At 43.9% G+C, this 19461-nt stretch overlaps 2 protein-coding genes across 4 annotated transcripts in view; one reads left to right on the forward strand and one right to left on the reverse strand.

The window, feature by feature from the left end:
• LOC119187713 (cubilin) overlaps positions 1-14211 on the reverse strand; it is a 174414-nt gene extending 160203 nt beyond the window's left edge. The window contains exons 1-3 of the mRNA XM_075878533.1: positions 14125-14211; positions 10105-10137; positions 7448-7492 (exon numbers count right to left, since the gene is read on the reverse strand). Of these exons, the coding sequence (XP_075734648.1) occupies positions 7448-7492; positions 10105-10129 (70 nt within the window). The 5' untranslated portion in view covers positions 10130-10137; positions 14125-14211. The remainder of the gene's footprint in view (positions 1-7447; positions 7493-10104; positions 10138-14124) is intronic.
• A 607-nt stretch (positions 14212-14818) lies between these two features.
• Positions 14819-19461, forward strand: part of SCaMC (Short Calcium-binding Mitochondrial Carrier) — a 116945-nt gene continuing 112302 nt past the window's right edge. For all 3 annotated transcript variants that reach the window (XM_075878534.1, XM_075878535.1, XM_037435799.2), the window contains exons 1-3: positions 14819-15329; positions 16041-16167; positions 16246-16333. In XM_075878534.1, coding sequence (XP_075734649.1) covers positions 15120-15329; positions 16041-16167; positions 16246-16333 — 425 coding nt within the window. In that variant the 5' untranslated portion in view covers positions 14819-15119. The remainder of the gene's footprint in view (positions 15330-16040; positions 16168-16245; positions 16334-19461) is intronic.

The raw sequence follows: 19461 nt of genomic DNA on the forward strand, positions 1-19461 counted from the left end.
CTGTGTTTCTACCTTACTCATTGCCGATTCCACGTCTTCATAAAAGCTTTCAACTGAAGCGTCATCAAGGCTGGATGTAGGCGCATAAGCCTGTACTACCTTCATTTTGTATCTTTTATTCAGTTTAATTACGATACCTACCACCCTTTCATTAATGCTATAGTATTCCTCTATGTTGCCAGCTATGTTTTTGTGAATTAGGAACCCCACTCCCAGTTCTCTTCTGTCTGCCAAGCCCCGATAGCAAAGAACGTGCCCATTCTGTAGCACCGTATAGGCCTCCTTTGTCCTCCTAACCTCACTGAGCCCTATTATATCCCATTTAACACCCTCTAGCTCTTCGAATAGTACAGCTAGACTTCCCTCACTAGATAAGGTTCTAGCGTTAAACGTTGCCAAGTTCAGGTTCCATATTGTATATTGTATATTGTAAGAGCCTTTAAATATGTGCATCATTTCTTGGTACTTTTAACAGTGTGGTGCTTTAAGCTTGCATTCAGAGTTGTCCAACCAAGATGAAGGAGCACTTCTTTTTCTTTATTATATAATGCATGTAATTTCACACAAAGAATCACTTCTATTCAGCAAAAACAATAAATGCATGCACATTGAATAAAGCACCTCATTAGAACCACAGAAGTGAGTAATAATTATAAGCTCTTTTGCCATCATAATAAATTCTGGGGTGCGACCAAAGAAGCCTCCGTTCCCAACTCTTGTTCTCTTATCTTCCACTGAAGGGGGCTCTTGCTCAGAATTTCACAGTGTTAGATAGAAGTGCGTTAAGAAACTCTTTTCAATCTTAGTTGACAACATGAATTCAGTAATTAATATCCTTTTCATTAAATCTGATTCATAAATTTTGATGCTCCAAATGTGCATTCATTCTGCATTTTTCTTTATAAATTACATAAAATATTATATGCCATAGTTTTTTCAGAAAAATTGAACAAACATCTGGTGTAACCTACAAAAACTTATTTTCCCCACCGTTAGGAAATAATAAGAGAAAAGCAGCTTTCATTTACTCAGTATTAAAGGGACACTAAAGTCAACTATTAAGTCGACATTGATTGTTCAAATGGCGGTCCAGAAGCCTTGTAGTGTTACTTTTGTGCCAAGGAAGGGCCTATTTTGAAATAAAATCACGTTTTAGTGCTCTGCATCGGGTTAGCGCATTTCAAATTATCCGCCTCAAGAAGTGGATCGACCGGACCACTGTTGCCACGCACAACGTTGCCCAGCTTTACTATGCTAGTAGCAGCAGACAGAAAGCAGCGGGAGCCACAGCAGCAACAACGGCCATTGATCAATTTACCACCATTGGCTTCGAGATTGCAGACCTGGATCTAGCGCGCGTGGCCGTGTTTCTGCAACTGTTTCATTCGGCGAGCGCCCCATTGAAAAAATGTAATTGTAGAATATCTGAGGCACCAGCGAAACCATCGCTCGTAGCCTCAGAAAACTGGGAATTTGATTTGCATGCAGGTTACGAAGAGAATAGCCAGCTTCCTTCTCGCAAAAAACGGCCGCCGAAAAAGAGTATATTGTCTTGAAAAATTGCTTGCTCTGGCTGTGGCGACAACTGCGTAAGTGAAACAGAGAACCTCAATGAAAGCCAGAAACGACATCCTCAATATCGCAGGAAATCACTACCCCTTAGCCAAGCATTCCAAAAACAGGCACCACCGAGTCAATCTTTCTGAAACTGCTGTCCTGGTAATTGAAACAAATTACCGGAATTGAATCCTGACATATCCAAAGAGCCCCAAGCAACGCTAACCTCACTCAAGACAACCTGCCTCTTGTGTACACGTTAGGCCTTCGCTCTAGTATGCGCAGTGCAAAAAGGTAAAAAAAAAAAAGACGTGAGTGAACAGCCTCCCACAACCCAGCTTTTCAAGTATCCCCCTTTCTATGTCCCTCAGCTTACCGACACATTCGCATCTCTCAACAACTCTCAGCCTTCAACTTATCCCTACCCGTCCAGCCCTCTTACTCCTGTCACGGCCACCTGGATCGGGCGAGCGCGGCCGTGTTTCTTCGGCCGTTCCATTCGGCGTGCTCGCCATTGAAAATATGTAACTGTAGAAGTTCCGTTCGCGCGCCGCGACCTGGCGCTCTTCTTGTATTCCCCTGCAGTTAACGCCGAGGGTGCCGCACCGTAGACATGCTTGGAGAAAGGCACATTTGACGTGGTGGCTGGAATAAAGGAACGCTAATGTGTATTCTTAATCGGGCTTGACACAGTGAGTGTTGTTCTCTGTAGCATGCTGATCGAGACAGAGCCAAGCAGCTTGAGGCGACTGCGTGTGGCGTAGCTTGTTCGCAAATTTTGTCTGCATGACACATGTATTAAGCTGGCTGACTACATGATGTGCTGCCTTTTTCATTATTTGTTTTAGCAATCGTTTCTCCCATTGCCGCCTGAATCGGTGCGTGTCAGTTTAGACGGCCTTGTTCTGCAAGGAATGCATTTTGTCGTTCTCGACCCTGTATATATAGTTATGTTATGCAGTCCAGCTCTGTCGTCACAGCATCACATAGCTGGAAAACTAAAATGTAGTGTTATTAATGCTACAGTCGTTTTCCCCTGCATGATGACCGGCGATCGATGCAACAGTGTTGCGAATGTGACTTTCTCATCTAAGCGCAGGCCGCAAGTAGGCGACTATGAGCGTGAAAATGATGGGCGATGCTAGTCGCCCCTGGGAATTATAGGGTGCTAGGCATCGGTCACCCCATTACCAGAGTACTTTCTTTCGCTTAGGTGAATCTTGTAGTTTTAAAGTGCGACACCGTTAAAAAGCTTGTTTCGCAGAAATTATGTCGTCGGCATCTGTGTGTGAGCGGAAAAGCTGCGTTAGCTGGGAGCGAAAATTCGAGGTAGATGCAATGAAGATGGTGTTTGCACTTCAGCCTTCCTTATGGTGAAGTGTAGGTCTCCGCCAAGAAGTGAGGGCTTCGTACTAGCAATTGGGGAGGCGATTGTGTGTGTTTTTCTGTGCGTGAGTGTGTATGTGCATGTGTGTGCGCGCACTTTTGTGTGAGGTCTAGTGCGTGCGTGCCATGTGTGTTCTTCGGTGCGTGAGCGTGTGCAAATGTGTATGTGAGAGCGCTCGCTCGTCTGCCTGTGTGGGCGCACTTGGGTGTGTGGTTGAGTGCACGCATTCTTTTGTGCGCGAGTGCATGCGGATGTGTGTGCTCCCAAAAGGTGCGTGAATGTGCGTGCACTCTTTGGCCTGTGTGTGTGGGTGAGTGCACGCTCTTTTGTGAGTGTGTGCAAATGTGTGTATGTGAGCGCACTCATCTGTCTGTGTGCGTGTGTTCGTTTGCCCGTTTTTGTGCGCGTTCTTGTGTCACTGCATTTTTCCACGCATGAAAAAAAAAAAACGCCTTCCAAGTGTACTTCAAATGCTTAGCGTCGCCTATGTCTGTATGGAAATTAATGCTGATTGCGCTCAGCTATCACTTTTCACAGAGCTCACGTGCCAAATCGGACTGCTTCGCGTAGGAGCACATTTGCAGAAGCTCCACTTCCGTAGCTTTCCCTTCATTGCCGAAAAATGTCTGCGAGTAAAGAAAGTAACTTGCAGCATTGAAGTCCTCAGTACCTCAAGGTATTTCTGCCAACAGCCACGATGCAGCTCGGTTATCCCTCGGATCGTTTCCCTCTTTTGGAAGCAGTCAACAAAAAAACTTTAATAAATCAGTCGGGTGAGTTCACTCTCCTGTGTACTTTTTACTCATGTGCTGCACAGGAGGGCACCAAAATTTTCTTGAAAACTGGCTCACAGATATGTTCGCTTCGGTCACTATCATCCCGACAGCAGCTGGGGCACGAAGAAAAAGAAAGACTATGGCGCCAGCCACCATCAATCGTTTATTTGTTTTATTTGAGGCGGTTGGGGGGCGAAAAAAGATGAAGTGTACAGCTAACCAGCAGTCTACGGTTACTATAAAGTGACATCTTCAAGCACCGTAAACCATCCTGCATAGACAGCAGCAAAGAAAAGGAGGGATAGTAGGCGCGCGCTGCCATGCGGCAAACGGAGCAGCCACGTCCCCTTTTGCAATTACGCTTCCTCCGTCCGAATGAGACGACCGAAGGAACACTGCCATGCGCGCCCGATCCAGAAGGTCGTGTTGCAGACGCTTTTGTTTCAACTGCACCCTGCTAGATGGCCCCACCTGTCCCGTGCAACCACGCGAAAATTGAATTTTTGAACCACTCACGCTATTCCCCATAGTAACGTCTTGCGTTTTTTTTTTTTTCCATGAATCAAACAGAAACAAACAAGCAGCATTTCATTGCGTCTCTTAAAGCACAGAAGGTTCTTCATTTAGTGCAGTTAGATCAATTACTAGTGATTAATTGTATGTGATGTCTGACGTCATCAGGACCATTTCGCAAACGTCCTACTGCGGCGCTTGTGCTCTTGTGCATTTACTTCAATTTTTCGGTAAGTAGGGCACTGTTGTTGATAATATTGACGTTTTAAATGTTGTCATACATAAAGCTTCCACTCTGACGTAAATTGTTATTTGATTTTAGTGTCCCTTAAAGCAGACACCTATGAATACGTGTATGAGAAGCACAATACGCTTATGCGTATCCCCTTTTGTGCTTCTCGAATTTGTCTTCAGAATCTTATGTTTCTGTGCTACACACTAAGATGCAGTGTTGTTGAATGGGCATCTGTATTCCATTCCAATTCCATTCCTGTAAGCTAGGACACACCACAATTCCATTCCTTTGAATTTCTCGGAATGGAAAAACTTAGCTCATTCCCACTCCGGGAATACCTGGGCAGTCCAATTCCATTCCTGTAATTCCTCAATGCGAGAAATGCATCTTGATAGTTTTCTGAGCTAATAATGAACGCCCCCAAAAAGCTGGTGTCACGACATGCACTAAACTGCAAAAGTACGCAAAACACGTTACCAAGGTCGAGAGATAGTAGCCTGGTATATATCGTATCTCGTGCAGTAAAACCACTCCACTCATTCCTATAGGAGCTGTTCTGCCGCTACATTAGTATTTGCACGGTGAGCATGTTTTAACGAATGTGATGTGCTAATAACATTTAAGCTTAAATTTGGCATTGCCAAAATAATGACATAGCATATAGTTATGCTGACAAAAGTATACCGTTCAAGAAGACTAAGCTGTTTTGTCAAGCGTATGGAGCGGTCGTGAATATGGACAAAACTAAGATTTCATTAAATTTCGTTAACAGGGTACGAAACCCTCTAAACCTGCTAGTATTAGTAGGAACAGTGCACCACCGTTCGGGAACGTTGTGCCTTTGCACCGAATACAGAACATTGAGCTGCACTGCTCGTCAGCACTCACGCTTGTCAAGAGCACCTCGAAAACTTGTTTGGGAGGAGATCTTTCAGTGTTCACTTGTACTCAGCTATGCTATGTCTTTCTTGTCGCAAATGTTATTTAGGTGTGTCAGGCACTAAACTGTTCGTGAGGTAACTATCAGGCAGTGCACAAAGAATTCATCACTTTTGTGTTGGGTATCGATATAGACGAACTTGCAGGGATAATTTGCTTCTCCCTTCAGTATCTCTTGGCATAATGCATTTCTGCAGTAACTTATGCCTCAGTTTAACTTTTACAAATTTGCAGATTTTTCCCACTTTTACATCACCCCAACCCTTGGCTATGGCTAACTAAAGGTTCATCTAGAGAATGCATTGTAGCCTTCGACTTCAATAGAACATGTAGTCAGGTCTACATTGCTAATTTGAGTGTGATGTTACACTATTAAGGGTGTGGCAAAATACGTTCCGTCGCAAAGTCTTCTTTGGCGATGCGAACACGGATACATGCCGAGTCGTAGGCACCGAGCGAAGTGGAAATAACATACATAAAAAATAATGATAATAATGAAATGATCCCACCCCAGAGCGGTAAGAGTGAGGGATGACCAGCTCTCAGCTCAATATTCAGAAACGTCTGATCTACTGGGCTTGATCTCCTGAACGCCTTGTCTTCCGATTGGTCACAAAGCTTACGTCGCAAGTTCTTAAGCGTCCACGGGATTTTTAAATGCTGCAATAAAGATCGCAAACAAAACAAAGTGCAAAAAAAAGGCGTTATTTCGGTTTTATTCATGGAAATTTTCCCAAGAAATGTTATGAGCTAAATGGGTGCTTCGACATTTAGTTTTCAAAACCAGGATCGTGAATTACGATTGGTTCTAATCAAAATTGAAATAAAACACTTGCCACCCATCTCTGTGTAGCGCTTCCCAAACATGAGCTGCTCAAGTGTGGACCACTGGACGCAAGAGCCTGTGCGGTCGTGCATTATGGCAGTGTTTCTCTAGGCACCAACAGGCGCGGTGATAGCGGATTTCTACCCGGGCCTTCCTCCACCCTGGAAGAAAGCAACCGTGGGTTTTCTCGTGGCTTCAGGACTCGGGGAGGCACCACCATGGCTGTGGTTACGTTGGCTTGCCTGGTTTGGGCGCTTTCCCGAACCAATGCTTTCAAAAGTTTATTCTCTTTCTCTGCCTGTGCTGATAAGGAGCGCATACAGTTCATCGCGTACGACTGTGTGCTGCGCTGACCTGCAGACCTTCGCCGACAGAGTTTCGGGGGACCCATGTGCCTAGACAGGAGGGACAGTACTGCGAAGAGGGCGGGGAGGAGAGTATAAGGTGAAAGGGTGCGCAAGCTGGTATACGAAAGCTTGCAATGAACGAAAGCATCGCGCCAGTGTCAATACGCATCACAACTTCGAGAGGCGTTGTTTCAAATATGCATACGAGTTGCTGACGGTGCAAAGTGAAAGGTGGGGAGACGGCTGAGGCAGCCATCAAGGGAAAAGAAATCACAATGCGTAAAAACAGGAGGGGGCTCGGCCATAGTTACTCGAACAATAGAGACAAACTTCTGAGGAACACAGTCGACATAAGGACAGAGTTGTAGTAGGTGTGTTGTTTTATAGATGAACAGTGATTGTTTAAGCCGAGCCATTTTAAAAATGCTGCTTTATTGTTAAACTCCATGCTCTGATTCACTAATGGTTCAAGTTTAAAAAACAGCGTGTGGACGAAAACGGGCGCTATTTTTGAAAAAAGACGTAATTCTATTCCCATTCCATTTTTTTTTTTTTCAAGCATTGTTCCCATTCCAGGGTTGCCAAAGTAAGGAATGATTCAGGAATCATTCCAATTCAGGAGTGGCAACTCCGCAACACTGCTAAGGTGTCACACACACAAGGCCAGAAGTGTATTTTTTATGAGCAGTTTCTACACACACACTTCAGAAATTTACAATCATTAGGTTTTAAAGCCTGCTAGTTGAGAGAAAGAGAAAGAAAAAAATCTGAAGACAAAAATGTCCAACCTCTAAAATTTACCTATACATTGTAAACTGCAAAAAAAGCAATTCCTATTAAATAGTGGAAATAAGACCAAACGCTTACGTGGTGCAGCAAAGCTGACTTTAGTAACGATGAGTAGCACAACGCCTGCAAAAAAAGCACACAATCCAGTTTTGAAACTGCACCTACTTGTTATTGTTAAAAAAAAACTAGGTTTGCAACTAGTCACTAGAAGTCTACAGAATTCACTTTACATTTAGCGTACGGTTTCAGAGCAGTTCTGTCTGTTGTGTTTTTTGCGCATGCAGAACAAGCAAAATATCTGGTGCAGTTTTATTTAGTTCTTCAGATTTTTGTTAAGTGAGAAAACTGCAATTACATAACTGGGTATAATATAGTGGAGTATTCCAGGTTAATGCTGACCGACTCAGGTTTTATGCACCTGAATCTAAGCACAAAGTTATTTACATAGTCACATTTTGCACCAATGAAAATATGGCAGCAGAGGCCAAGCTGAAACCCACAGTCTTGGGCTAAGTAGCATAACACCGGAGCAACTGGGTTATCATACTATTACGGATCATGCTCATTGGAAATGGCTATCATATAACTCCCACAACTTCAGGAAATATTGTGAACTTATTCAGCCCGATGTCTCCTCCATGCAAAATTTTTCACATGTAAGTGCCCCTTTTCTGTACTGATTCTCTTCCATACTAAAATGCACTAGCTTCCTTTTAGATGCCTTGCACCAGCTATGCTTCATAAGCACAGGGGTAGAACCGGGTACAAGGGTTTGGGAGCAGGCAAATGTGCTTTTTGAAGCAGGCTTGGAGCAGCCAGAAGGGCCTTTCCAAGCAAGTTTAGAGCAGTAGGAACATTTAGAGCAGATGTAGCTAGCCGCATTCAAAGAACTTGTGAAGCAACAATTGCTGAACTTTTGAAACGCTAAGCTGAACTGTGCAATAGTCTCATTATTGCGACAGATTTTATACGAACACTCGCGGCGGGTATTCGCCGTTGCCGTCATGTCCCATATAAATTAAAAATTGACACCATACCCTGCGCATCATGTGTTGTATTCGCGGGTAAAAGCACGTAAGCAAGGGCAACAAACTCAGTTGAAGCAGAGATCAAAGGATCCGGACGGCCCCTCTCCGGCACTCTGAGGGTGCGCGCAATAACATCCGATACCCCCCCCCCCCCCCCCCAAGGAGGCCTGTAGTTGAAGCAGAGAGGAAGCGCTTTGCCCGTCTTAGAAGAGCATAAAAAAAAAAGAAACTAGGGGAGGGGGGTGTCAGTCGGACAACAACTATGAGCTTTGCTTCTAAGGACGTGGTCGCGATGGCTGGCATGCGTGCTTGCTCTGCAGCCATCCGCGGGCGACTAGCATACACTTCTACTTGCTATGCTCTCATCGCGAAAAAACTGTGCGAAAAGTGTTGTTCTCCTTGAAGTGTCCATATTCTCGTACACCAGGGTTTCCGACAGTTATGCGAGATAGGAGTGTTAGCTGCCAGCCTCACTTCGTATAATGTTACAATTTGCTGCTACCCCATTTATTGCTTCACCCTTGCGGTGCAACTGTGGCTTTTATGTACAGCCGCCCATGTGCTTCTTTTTTACCAGAATGCGCAAGCGTCAACTACAGAATGCATAAACGTCAAGTGCAGCGACCTAATGAATAAGAATTTGCGCACGCGCTCGACGAGCAATCTTGTTCACAGGTCTCTGCTGGCTGTTCCAAGAACCAGACCACCCCTCCTTCTCTTTTGAGCACCGTTACTGCCATCCTTTCCATCAGGTTATAACCTTATTATAACAACATTATAACCCAATATAACCAGGTAACCTGACTTTCTGATTTTTTTTTTGTTAACTCCAGATCTTTTTTACAACAAAGATTAAACCAACTTGTCTTCCATCTGAAACAGCACTGAGAAAGTACTAAACAATGCTAACTTGTCATCAAAGCAGCAACTGCCAAACTGAGACTTTCACTCTGACAATTTTTTTTTTCAGTAGCAACATCAAACACTTAACCGCAGAACTCTACAACAATAATAATGCAGCCACTTAAAGGGACACTAAAAGCAAAAAAATTTTACATCAGAGTGAAAGATCAATGCTTGAGAATGTCTAAAACATCAGTATCAGTGCTTTAGTAATCAATAAATTATGGTAAATCTATGACACGATTGGTGCCACCAGAGGGAGATTCTAACACAAGCCCGATAACAAAGAAGAATTTCAGCACAATTAATCCCAGATACTCAAATTATCCATGACAGATTATAACACTTCAGTGTATCACGAGATGAAATAGAATAGAATTTTTCCATTTTAGACACATTCATGAAAAATAGAACTTGACATAGCCGTTGCAAACGATGCAAGTTTCATTTTCACCAAGCTGGATCCACTAAGCCCCCCCCCCCCTCCCCCCCCCCCGCTTTACTAAGCTGCAACGCTGGCTGTCGGGTAGTGCAGGCATTACAAATGATATGTCAGAAAGCCCTTCTTGGAGGCAGGCAGCTTTAATTGCTCTAACAACCTGCAGGCAACTAAAATCTGATTATCTTTCAAACCTAAACATTTGTCAGACACAAAACAAGTACTTCGAGCTTCCTGGAATGCTATTTCAACAATCCATGTCAACTTAATATTTGCCTTAAGCGTCCCTTTAAGTACACAATTTTTTTTAAAGCATCCTGTCACAAAAAGATAGAGATGTACTTTGTCACACACAGAATACTCACAATAAAGTATCATCCTCGGAAACATGGCTGCACCTGCAAGCAAGAAATAAAGAGTAAAAAGGTCGCTTACATATATAAATAAAAAAAGGCTCCTGTACCAATTATCCAGGCTTTATCCATAAATTTCAGTGTTTGGCCTCATCCTGAATAAGGCTCCAGAATATCACATAGAAATGCAACAAAGAAAATCATCAAGCAGCATACTGAACTAAAAGTTATATCTAATTAATTATCTTCGCAACAGCACAAACTACAATCATGTCTAGATACATGACAAGATACTAATTAATGAGAACTATCAGGAAATGATGCCAAGGAAAGTATAAGGGATGTTATCAGAAGTAATTGCAATGTAAATGCAAAGAAAGAAAAGTGGGTGAAAAGATAACTTGCCATGGACAGGGACCGAACCTACGACCTTCGAATAACAAGTCTGATGCTCTACCTCCTGAGATACCATGACGGCTATCCCCCCCATCTACTTTATGGGGTATATAAACATGGGAGAATCAGTCACTGTCACCAGTAGCCATGACGGCGAGTACACTTTCCTTCATTCACAGGGAAAGTCTCGTTTTGGCAGACTTCATGCCTTCAAGTAGTACACGAGGGATTATCGGCCAGCTCGTAATAACGTTTCGCGTGACATTAACAGGCAGAAAAAAAGAGTGTTCCACCCTCGCCTTTATGGCTACTGGCAGCACTGACCGTCGCTCCCACATTTAACACACAAATGTACCATTTCCATTGATTCCACGGATTATCTTTCTGCACATGAAGAGTCTGACCCAAGCCCATTTTGTCCTCTTAATGCCAGATTAGAATAACAGCCCATTCCTTTGGTTCTATGATGCGTGTGGGGTGTTCGCATGTATTTTAAAGTTGTTTTTGCCACATGGCACCTGTCTGTCCTACAAGCCAGCTTTACCACGGGGCACTAATGGCATTTCAACATTACAACTGAAGGACAGGATGGAAACTAACAAGGGCACAGCCACGTTTTTTTTTGTTTTTTCAGCTTGCCCTTATCTTTAGTTGCAAGCTAGGTGCTGGAATGGAATACCAACTTGCCCAGACTTAAAAACAGCACTAATGGTGGGTAAGTTTGTGTAATAGAAACTAACAAGGGCACAGCCAGGTTTTTTTTCTTTTTTCAGCCTGTTTATTCGTGCGCTTGAAAATGCAGTTAAACTAAGTTAGCGTAGCTGCCACTGTGCATACTTAGTGTGTGCTCTTGACGTGGCACCACTTAACAATAATATTGAACGGGTGAAGAAGACCAGAGCTCGTCTTTGGCCCTTGGCACTGCGTGTCGACAGCTGCCTCTTGTGAGAAGGTCCGTGGGGCAATTCCACGGCTTGCCCTAATGAACTCTAGTGGAAAGTCGAATTCCGTCAGCGATGCCGCATTCGTGATATATTGTGCACTATACGAGTACTTCAACATGCTCTTTGTTGATTGATATGTGGGGTTTAACGTCCTGAAACCACCATATGATTATGAGAGAAGCCGTAGTTGAGGGCTCCGGAAATTTTGACCACCTGGGGTTCTTTAACGTGCACCCAAATCTGAGCACACGGGCCTACAACATTTCCGCCTCCATCGGAAATGCAGCCGCCGCAGCCGGGATTCGATCCCGCGACCTGCGGGTCAGCAGCAGAGTACCTTAGCCACTAGACCACCGCGGCGGGGCACATGCTCTTTGTTGTGGTACGATTTAGCTGGCAGGCTTACAGTTGTGTATAAGGGGCTAATAAATGCCCATGGGTTCCATGCACTATGGAGTGTGCTGCTTCCATATGTTTTTCGATTGTAAGGCAGACCCCTGATATGTCACACTTATCATTTTCCATTTCATCATTCCCCGATTCGACCTCAACATTTTGAATTAATTTCTTTTGAATTTTTTTTACAGTTCTAAATTCTCAAAGCTAGGACTATTACTCCACACAAGATCATTTGGTTCTCAACCCATATGGGCAATACGATCGGTTGCATCACCAACTCCAACAAATTGACCCCCGCCCGGGCACAAGGATGACCCTTCCGCAAAGTCCTTTGATAGGCGTCACATGATCGGACATATCTGCGGATATCTTTTTGTAACACATTGTCAGTAGTCCATCTTGCCGCACCAAATTCAAAAATCACTTCACTCATAACATTCAGCCAAAAAAAAAAAAAAAAAAAATGAGTTTGCAGTGATGTCTTGAATTTTATGAAGTATCAGGAAAGCACAAGACATTGGCTACTGTAAGTGCATGCTCTTCGTATCCCCCTGTTCAACATATGCAACAGCAGTTTTCAAGTCGTGGCAAGATTCACATTGAGTAACTGCTGGCTTTTCTTTAATGGCTGCTTCTATACAACATCCCTCTAAATATTTCTGGCTATGCCACTGCCTATTATGTCATGTTTACCATAGTATATGACCATTTACCATTATCTGTGGTTTCAATGCCAGCCAGTTGAATTTAAAAAAGATAGCTCTTATATAGGCTACCATACCAAGCACTGTGGCTATTACAAGGGAAGTTGAGTTTAGTTTTCATTTTCTCAATTTTATGCCACTGTTACACAGGACAGTTTCAATACTAACTTCATTCAATATCAGTGAAAGTACTCAAGTATTTCATTCATTCTAATAAGTTTCTTGGTGACCTTGAGCGTCACCTTTTTTCTTAACCTTTTGTTTCTTTTGTATTGTCTGTTGTTTTCTACAATTACGTTTTGATGTATCCACTCCTGCTTGGGCCAGCTCATTGGCCTGCAGTATTGTGAAATAAATAAATAAGTATAATCCAATAGAGCAGACCTGAGCATTACATGACTAAAGCCATGCCTTCCTGAAAACGAAATATTGAAGCCATTTATCTGCATCAGCCGACGTAGGCCCGAAAGTGCCGCTGTGACAGACAGATGTGTTTTTTCCAGCGCTCCGCACTCATAATCGGGTAACTAATATCCGGAATTTTACGTGTAAAAGCCATTATGTAAGTATGAGGCAAGCCGCAGTTCGAGGTCTCCTAATTAATTTTGACCGGTTATCTAACGTGCACGTAAATCTAAGTGCACAGCGTTCTAAAATTTTGCCCCAACCGAAATGCGGCAGCTGTGGATAATCCGAAGGAAGTTTGCACCTGCTGAAAGCTTTTTTTTTTTTTTTCTTGGCTGTGGTTCTGCTGCATGGCAATCGAACCCGCGTCCTCAAGCTAAAAAGCGCGATAACGAACCTGCCAAGCTACCACGGCGGGTTAAAAGACAGCTAGCATGCATATTCTCGCGAACCACTTTATCAAAATTGACAGAGGGCACAACATGAGCCAACCACACCTTACCGCGCGTCATAACCCCGTAATCTTGCGTTATGCAGACATTTGAAAAAGAAACGGATATCGAAATCCATTGGTCGTTTGTGCACACTGAAGCACACCTCGCTTCGATAAAGCGTCTTCAAAACAAGATCGGTAAGGCAATATGCCGTAACCGAGCGTGGAAAACGTGCTACTCACTGAAAGCAAGGGCGCGACATGGTGAATACCAAAAGCACGCACATACTTCGCCTTCAGTGAACGACTTATTCTTTCGACTATAAGCGCCTGGTTAACGATAAAGTAACACGATAAAAAAAACCAACATGTCATTTAAGCCAAACGAAAATTCTGCCGGTTTAACGGCTGTGGCGCAGCGCCTCGATCTAGTAATAAAATCCGAAACTTTATAAACTGCTAAAAAAAACGCACCTTCCACGCTTACATCATCGCGCCTCAGCGAAAAAAGTATCACTTTTTGTATAACGGAGAAAATATGCACGTAGATGCACGGATAAAAAGACTCGGCTAGCAATTTTTCTTGCACGCGCGTTGTGTTCAGCGGTGCATACCGGCTCTTCATTTGGGGACTCTAACCACCTTGGTAAGCGGACATTAAGCGTGAAATCGCCGCACATTGCCTATTACAACCTCAGACTGCGTAAAAGCCGTCAATTCAATAAGAGCGAATGATCACTTGCAGACTTACAACTAAACGAGCAGCACAGCCAGGAGGACACGCTGGAAGTGGGGTTGGGTGTTCTCTGCGGCTGGTCGAACCACAGAACACCTACCACCTAGAGAAAAAAAATGGCGCGAAAAGAAAAGTCACACAAAAAAAAGCTAGCCCACAGTTCTTGTATCTAAATCAAAACGTTTAACCTTTATTGCGCTGTGCAAAAACGTGCATGGCTTTTTTAAATCTCAAAAGTGCGCATAAACTACGTTTTGAAGTCGTTATAAAACCGAAACCAGGGATTTATGTTGAATGATAATGGCGGTGCGTCGCAACAACGCCTTCTAAAAAAATTATGCCTAGAACGTGAACCACGAACGCGCTGCCCTACCCTCTGAATTTACCCTCCTCCTTCGGTACGAAGGCGAGCGTCTCCACGACCGCCCTCAGCGAACACAACAATGCTCTCACAGTTGCCTCCGAGCAGCGGTGATGTCACTTGTCAAAAAAGGTACAGTTATGTCACGTGACTAAGTGGTACGGAGGCGAGCGGTTTCACGCGGCGGCCGGTCGCAACACAAGGCAGGAGGCACGGCCTCCGAGATTGAGTGCTGGCAGGAGGCTCCCAATTGAAAGGAGAGCGACGTTCCAGGCATATTTTTTCAAGGAGGCGTTGGTCGCAAGCGACAGCCTTTGCGTAGTGGCAAAAGCGAGAAATCGTGGCAAGCAAAGCAGGCATTCGGCTCATTTCGTCGGCTACGAAACGTGACGTTTCGGGTGTTCCAAAGGTAGCAATGTGGTGAGCAAGCCTTTGCAAAATGCATTTGTCACACATATTTAAGAAATTTTAATGCAGTCCTGCAGAACGTTTCAAGAATCACGTTACCAACAGCAAGATTGCCGTCGTCTGATGCGTATGCTGCAGTGTCGAGCTAATCAGCCGTGTCCCCGTGGCTTGCAAGGTGGGACTCCATTCATTCGTTGACCGGCTGGAACCTCGATAAAGGCACCATGTGCTAGCGGCAAACATGAAACTGCAAGCGAATGGCGCGCCAAAAAACGGCCAACCCCTGCAGCACCCACCACATTACTACCCTGAACTGCCGACAGAGGTTGAAGAGCGACTGGAGAAACTCTTCAGAAAGTTGGACGTCAACGAAGATGGTCGAATTGACATAAATGATCTTACCGCCGGCTTGCGCAAACTAGGACTGCCGCATTCACCTGGGAGTGTAGAGGTCAGTGTCCAATGTCCCACTGCACGCTATTTTGCCCAAGGTAAGGGGGCCGCGAAGAATGCGTGCGCTCGCTCCGCGGTCAAGGTTCGCGATTTGCACAGCATTGGTTACGAAATACACACTGTTACTTCGTGGTGACGCAGAATAGGTGATAGCACTGCAGAGAGCGTCAGCGATTTGGAGGAGACCGATGCAAATGCCTCGCTTTCTTCCTATTCGCCCACATATGTGGTGCTTGCATTGTTTTTGCTTATGTAGTGTGTACTGTTATATCCAAGTTGTCACACACTTTACATCGTGTTGTTGTGTTCCTTTTTACAGACGTTAGTGTATAGTGGTGATCGGAGCGTCTGATGAACGTGCAAGACTTTGTGACTGCAGTTTACTCGAGCGTGCAGTGCGGTGTTAGTTCTGGTGCTTCGCGTATTTACAAGGCCGAATAAGTATAATGTGCAGTCACGCACATAGCTCTACTCCTTAACGCACTTCGCTGGTGTTTTAGTTCGTGACACTCATTCTTTTATTGCTTAAAAGACTTGCGAGATCCCCCCCCCTTTTTTTTTCTTGAGTGAGTGCCATATCACCAATGTTTATTAGTTGCAGGTCTGTCGTGCTAGGTTGCGCTTCTATTCTGCGTGTGATGTTTTGTTAACGACATTTTTATTGTCTTCCCTATATCTTTCTCTGTTTCTTTTTTCATTTTTGGTACAGAGGTTCATAACGGTGTCAGACACTGGGAAGGATGGTACTGTGGATTTTGCAGAGTTCGTACACTACATAATTGAACACGAAAAGAATTTGATGGTGGTTTTTAAAAGCCTTGATGCAAATAGTGATGGTAAGTCACCGAATTCAATGAGTATTTTGCACCTGCATGTAGGTGGTTGTTACTGCCATATTTCTCTTTGCCGGTAAGGCTCACTGGATGCAAATGAGATCAGGACATCGTTCCAGAAACTTGGAATTCAAATTGAAACTGATGAAGCCATGCGACTCCTCAAGCGGTAAGTTGACAGTCTGCACAAGGCTAATACCGGTATCACATGGTCCACTGCTGATTGGGATCAAGCCTGATAGGATCAACTATTTCAACAGTGATCAGCTTTCTTGTAAAGCTTGCATGAGGAAGCCAATCAAAATTTTAAAAATTCTTTTCGAATCACGCCCGATTGCGATCCCAAGGGCGCCCCGCCACGGTTGTCTAGTGGCTAAGGTACTCTGCTACTGACCTGCAGGTCACGGGATTGAATCCCGGCTGTGGCGGCTGCATTTCCGACGGAGGCGGAAATGTTGTAGGCCCGTGTGCTCAGATTTGGGTGCACGTTAAAGAACCTCAGGTGGTCAAAATTTCTGGAGCCCTCCACTATGGCATCTCTCATAATCAGATGGTGGTTTTGGGGTGTTACACCCCACAAATCAATCAATCAACGATCCAAAGGGACTATGTGAAGCCATTATAACACTGTTACTAGAGCCTTTAATAGATTTTTAAATGACTGCGATTGTGTTTGATTCTCAGGACCAGGATATGTATTTTTGCTTTTTAAGCAGAAATGGGTATGTTTTCCTCGCTTTTTGAGCAGTTGTACGTATACAATATAACTTACAGCACAGCAGTCATCACTGCAAAAACAAATGAAATGTGATATTGAGATAATAAAAGAGCATCTTATGACTCTTATTTCTGTGAATTTGAAGTGAAGTTAGCAAATAGGTTTATTCATTTCTACTTGCTGGGACTACTGCTTTCTTACTAGTCAAATAGCTAATGTTCTAATATGTAGCCAGTTAGGGGGACGTTCGAGCCAGGAAATGTGGATATTAAAGTGCAGTGGGAATTTCAAGGCTATGCCAGACTATTACTAGGCACATGCACAACCTATGTTCACTTGTTTGCTAGTTTACTGAGTACTGGACGTGCATGCACTTGGTAATCATCCAGCGTAGCCTTGACACGTGCACTGCTCCACCTAGTGTCCGGGAGGAAGCTTTCAAATGGTGCTGTGGTAGCTCGCAAAATTTTCTTTCTTGTAAATACTCTTATTCAAAACTGGTCAGGCATTTCATTTCCAGAAGTCATTCATCATAATAATTATGTTAAGGCGGTAGGCCACCTTCAAAAGTCAAATTTCTTTTGTGAGATTGATTTTTTATTTTTGTTTTTTTCTGCATGCCCAAACATTCAAAAATATGTAGCAACGATATTTATCCTCCTATCATCATTAGTTCACGAGTTACAGCTAGACTTATATACCCCATGCTTGTATAACTAAACCACGATGTGCTGGTTACGAAAGTAAGTGTTTTTCGTCTATATTAATAATATTCAAAATACTTCATGAATTTTATGTTGACTGTTACATAAGAGGATATCATTATATATAAGTTTGTGCTTCTAATTGTTTTTAAATCTCTAAAAACGCCCACAAGGGGGATGCAAGATGCTCGTGGAATGTTTGTTGTTTACCTTGGTCGAGCATCGTTCTGCACTTCTTCCACGTGTCAACCCTGCAACATATGTGTTCTTTAGCCTCTTGGGCCATATTCAGAACAGCATGGCTAAGTGGAGAACTCGGAAGACTAGGAAGTGCAAGTTTGGTGGAAATCCCCATACGACGACGAAGCTGACACTGGCCCGGGTGTTTTGGCGACTGCGAGGAAGCTTGTAGACATTACGAAAGCGTATGAGGCTCTGCAGGAGAATTTTTCGCCCCAAGGGAACAGGCTTATAGACATTAACATTCTTTCTTCAGTGTTTTCATCACTGCCCTGAATGCATGAACCCAATGCTGAAGCTCAAGGCAGGCTCTCACCAAGGGATATGCTCAACTTGTGCGATCATGTGTACTGACTGTGGGTTCGAGCGTCCATTTAATACGTCTAGAAAGGTGGGACGGGTTAATGAAAATAATGTTCTTCTCGTTTACGCTATGCGCCAGTTAAGAAAAGGGCACGCAGGTGCAGAAGTCTTATGAAACTAAAATAAAGTTGAGGCCCAAAAGTGCTTTTTATCAGGAATGGAGGGCAAACCATACTTCCTGTCAAGCAAACCATGAAAGAAGTGCTGGCAGTAAGGAGATGGTTGGTCTGTACCGTATATTTGAGAGGTTGCAGCCAAAAAGACTCTTAGAGTACCTGAAATTCTACGGGGATGGTGATTACAAGAGCAATACTGCTGTGAAAGACATGTATGAAAGGGCAGTGTCGAGAAACTGGAATGCATTGGGCATGTCCAGAAGCGCGTTGGCTACCGCCTCAGAAAACTGAAGGCAGTGCATGGTCTCGGTGGTAATGGAAAGCTCACTGATGCCCTCATTGACCGCCTGCAAAACTGCTATGGCATTGCCATAAGATCTAATGTGGACAACCTTTTTGAAATGAAGCAGGCTAGTCTTGCCAGTCTTTTTTATTGCAGCTCTACTGATGAGCATCCAAGACATGGTCTGTGTACACTTGGACCGAACAGCTGGTTTGGGTACAGAAGTGCTGAAGCACTCGTCCAAGGAAAGTATGTGCACAAAGGAGGACTTCCATCTAATGTGCTCAACAGAGTTAAAACTGTGTACAGCAATTTGTGCTCGGATGATCTTCTGATCAAATGTTTGCATGGAAAGACACAAAATGCAAATGAGTGCTTTAATGGTCTGATATGGCAGCGAGCTCCCAAAGAGGTCTACATAAGCTTGCCTACACTAATGTTTGCTAGCATGCTGTTGTGGCACACTTCAATAATGGCGATGTAAGCACACTAGACATCTTGAAGCAAGCTGGCGTAGAACCTGTACTACACGACAAAAGCTTGCATTGCCACAGCATTGCCACAGATCACAAGCACATGCAGAATGCCAAGCACAAGTCGATGGATGGGACGGAACAGGCCGAAAAGAAGAGCAGCCGCATGATGAAAAGGAGACCGTAATGCTATTCAAGAAGGACCCACCTACGAGTCTGGTGCATTTTAGGACTCTGTGCGAAGTTTATAACACCTTGTGCCCGCTGTAAAAGTTTTGTTTGTTTTTCTCGGAAAACAAATTTGCGGCAAATTATGTGATGCCAACTTTCATAACTTTTTTCTTGGTGCATGATTTGAGCTGAAATTTTGTACAATGTTTCACCACTTATATATCTGTGC

This window comes from Rhipicephalus microplus, chromosome X (genome assembly GCF_043290135.1).
Source record: "Rhipicephalus microplus isolate Deutch F79 chromosome X, USDA_Rmic, whole genome shotgun sequence".
Lineage (NCBI taxonomy): Eukaryota > Metazoa > Arthropoda > Arachnida > Ixodida > Ixodidae > Rhipicephalus > Rhipicephalus microplus.